Raw genomic sequence first — 4,178 nt, forward strand, 5'->3', positions numbered from 1 at the left:
GACAAGAATCTGACTGAAAACAAAACTAAGAATGAGAAAATAATAGAAGTAAATGCAAAATTAATTTAAAAACCATGTAACTATATAGACAATTCATTGATGAATTCATTATGCATTATTCATTGACTCCCTATTGCACATTTCATCTTTCTGGCTACAGGGATAAACAAGACATTATAGAGCTTACATTCTAACAGGGAAACTGTTATTAATAGCACTGACATATAGTTCATTATTTAATTATAATTATCATAAATCCTGTGGAGAAAAGAAAAATTTTCATGGGATTTCAGAGGGCTTTTACATGCAGGAAGGTTGGCCTTAATGTTGAATAACTCTTTTCATGGTGAATGCCAAAATTATTTCCTGCCAGATATGACTTTTCTTCTCAAGAGCTTCTTCATAGCATTTATCATCTCAGAATTTCTTAGAGTATAGATTAATGGGTTCAGCATGGGGGTTATGACTGTATAGAACACACTCAATGATTTGTCAATGGAGAAGGTCTTTGCAGGTCTTGCATACATGAAAATGCAGGGAACAAAAAAGAAGACAACCACAGTGATGTGGGAACCACAGGTCTGGAGGGCTTTCTGCCTCCCTTCATGACTAAGGTTCTTTAGAGAGTGCAAGATGACACTATAAGAGATGAGTAAGAGCAGAAACACAATAGTGCAGCTCAGTCCTCCATTGGCCACCACTAAAAGGCCAATGACACAGGTGTCAGTACACACAAGTTTCAATAAAGGATACATGTCACACATAAAGTGATCAATGACATTGGGGCCACAGAATGGGAGCCCATAAATAGTGTGGAGTTGAATTATTGAGTGAAGAAAACCTACAACCCAACACCCTACTAATAGCACAATACACACCCATTGCCTCATGATAACCAAATAATGCAAGGGCTTACAGATGGCCACATAGCGGTCATAGGCCATCACCAACAGAAGAAAGACCTCTGATCCACCAAAAAAGTGCTCTGTAAAGAGCTGAGTCATACAAGATTGGAAGGATATGGTATTTTCCCCAAAGAACAATTCTGAAATCAATCTTGGGGAAATGGAAGAGGAATAAAGGACATCTATAAATGATAGGCTAGCAAGAAAGAAGTACATTGGGGAGTCCAGGGTCTTACTGACACTCACAGTCAGAACAATGAGCATGTTGCCCACCATGGTCAAAACGTAAAAGAGCAAAAACGTAACACAAAGGACTTTCTGCTCCTTTGGATTCTGTGTGAGGCCCAAGAGGACAAAGTAAGTTACATTGTTCCTTGGTTCCATCTAGTCTTTATAAGTGCTGACTTCAGATGTTAGAAACAGTTTACCTACAAAACAAGTGGGAAATTTTTAAATGTATTATGTTTAATCTTTTATTAATTCATTCAAATAAAAAATGTTTACTGACTGTCCATTTGTATCAAATGTGTCATAGACATTGTGATTACCAAGTTGAATAAGACATAGTTCACCACCTTCAGTGATATGATACGTAAGGATGGTCAGTCACTTCCAGACTAAAGTAATAAGGGTCATTAAAAAATATTCACACAATGCTAAGGGTCACAGCATAGGAATGTATCAATCAAACTGGAATCAGAGAAAGCTTCCCAGAAGAAGCAATGTTTTAGGTGAGTTTTAGAGGGAAAGTGAAAGAACAAGAGAAGATGGGAGGGGAATTTCATGAAAAGGTGCATCATTCATAAAGTCGCAAAAATGTAACTCTTGAGACCCACTGAAGGTAATGTACACATTCAAAGTTAGTAGCTCAAATTATAAATGGAGGGTCCTTGCCCTGGATTGTCTCAATTCTCACTGAGATCTCTTTCTTAGCATCTTTAGATGTATATTCAACTTTTCTGTGACCAATAAATTCTGAAGCACTTCAAATTTGTGTCTCCAGCCCCTATCTCTCCCCTAAATTTCGAACATGTACATGCACATCTCCAATTGGATGTCAATTTACTATTAAAAAACTAAATTTTTAATTTTCCACAATAAACATGGGTGCTCCTCATCTCATTAAATGGTTTTTAATGAGATGTTTAATTATTACCTTTCATGTAATTGTTCAGACAATAAATCTCACAGTGTCTTTCACTCCTTTATTGCTCTCATATTATTTAGTGATAACTTTAACAAGTCCTGTTGACTCTACTTCCTAATGTATCACCAATTCATCATTTCCCAACCCCTATTTTCTTCCTGGCCCACTGCAATAGCCTTCTGTCAAGTCTCTTCACTTTCATTCTGGCCTCCAACAATTCCTTCTCCTGAAGCAGCCCAAATGATCCATTTTAAATCTTATCATGCTTATATCACTTGATTGCACAAACTTCCTACAGTGCATTTCCATCATACACTCACAATTTAATGTATCACATTCAATATTTACAGTAACAAGAACTGTAATCCCCATTTCATTGTTAAAGAAACTGAGGCTCAGAACATCTAATTATTTTCCCCAAGGTATACATTTTTAAATGATAAAAGTAGGCTAAGAATCTAAGTTTGATTTATTTCAACGTGATTTAATTTCTTTCAAAATGAAGAAATTCACACACTTGTAAGCCTGGTTCCCACTATTTACTGTTAGTCTTACCTTGTGGAGACTTATTCAAAATCTGAAGGAAGACTTTTTAACTCATTCAGAGGACCTGGAATTCTTCGGTCATCCAGTATGACGACAGAGGCTAAAAAGCTGCATTATTATTTGAGGATATATTTTATTCCATTTGGCTGTCTGAATATTTTTTCCCTGGAGTCTTCTGATTATTTAGAAGATTTTTTTTTTTATCATACTGTTGATTATTTAATAGAATTTCCATGGGGCACACAGAAAAAAAAAAATTTATCATGTTAGGATAATTTATCAAAAAGACAAACAAATACTAATTTTTATAAGAAGATAGCAACTAGCCCTTTCCCAGGAAAGTTTTCTGGGGTAACCTAATTCCTGCTAACTTCAAAAGAGAAAGATACCATTCAATTATTCCTTCGCATTCTATCGTGTTGGTATGGCCAGTCTATTTGACTTGAGATTTTGAGAGACATTCTTGTGCTTTATTTTCTGGCATGCTTTAAGCCTAACGAAGGACCTCCTGAAAATGTTATATCGGTTCTTAAGAGGATAGTATCTTCTTCCCAAAAGGGGCAAAGGTCATTGGACATTTTATCCCTTCTGACCACTTTTATCATTGAGTTCTGTAACTGGCATATGTCCAAGACTAATTCTTGCTTAATTAAATTCAGTGGGATTTGCCACAAAACTTAAAAGACCATTTATATGTGAAGATACTACTAGCCCAAATCATCTAATTAGGATCTGAACATGTAAATGTTAACATTGAGAAGAAAAAAAAAAAACCTTTAGAACCATTATAAGACTATTACTAGTCAAAAATAAATCATCAGCCCAATCATTTTGTTCCAGTGAAGATTAGTTTATCAAGTATTTCCTCATTTGCCATACCAAATTTTTATTTTATTTTATTTAATACTCAATTTATTCTGCCATGAAGTGTGGTAACATGTTAAAAAAGTTTATCACCAATTTAGATATAATAACGGATTATCCAATTATTAATTATGTTTTAAAAATTAAGAGCACCTATTTTATTCCAGTGTCAACTTAAAATGCAAATTCACTAGTTATGTTACACTTAGAATGAGTTTCTTTGGGAATAGCCAAAGAAATCGCAATTCGGGTTGTACATGCTATGGTGAACCACAGGCAAATCCAGAAAACACAGGAGGGGAGTTTGCTTTTATCAAGAAAAAAGGGGAGTAGGGAAGGGCTGTTTTAAATGAAAGTCCCCAAGGAAAGTAACAGTTCAGGAGGCAATGGCTCCTCATCGGCTGAGCTGCAACATTTCTCATTGGCTGAGCTGTTGCCTGGTGGGGAGAGAAATCTTCCTTTGGTAGTAAAGAAGTTTACTTCCTGTTGAAGATGCAAGTGGAGGTCTCTTCCTGTTTGGTGTAATTGACAATGCCGATAGGGAGTAAGAGCTCCCCCTACAGGCCTTCCTCACTTCAATTTAGTTAAAGTTTCTTTTATTAATTTCCACACCAGGAACTTTTGTTTTATGGGAGGTTTTTGATCACTGTTTTGATCCCCTTACTTGCGATTGGTCTATTCAGATTCTCTATTTCTTCTTGATTCAGTTTTGGGAG

General features: G+C 35.7%; 1 protein-coding gene across 1 annotated transcript; it reads right to left on the bottom strand.

Moving 5' to 3' along the window:
- Positions 1-359: 359 nt before the first annotated feature.
- On the bottom strand, positions 360-3,884 carry LOC101399712 (olfactory receptor 4A47-like). Its single transcript, XM_004443476.2, has 2 exons — positions 3,876-3,884; positions 360-1,289 (listed from the first exon to the last, which is right to left on the bottom strand). The coding sequence occupies exons 1-2, from the start codon at positions 3,882-3,884 to the stop codon at positions 360-362; spliced, it is 939 nt and encodes a 312-aa protein (XP_004443533.2).
- Positions 3,885-4,178: the final 294 nt, after the last annotated feature.

Source organism: Ceratotherium simum, chromosome 34 (genome assembly GCF_057802395.1).
Source record: "Ceratotherium simum simum isolate JZ-2026a chromosome 34, ASM5780239v1, whole genome shotgun sequence".
Taxonomy (NCBI): domain Eukaryota; kingdom Metazoa; phylum Chordata; class Mammalia; order Perissodactyla; family Rhinocerotidae; genus Ceratotherium; species Ceratotherium simum.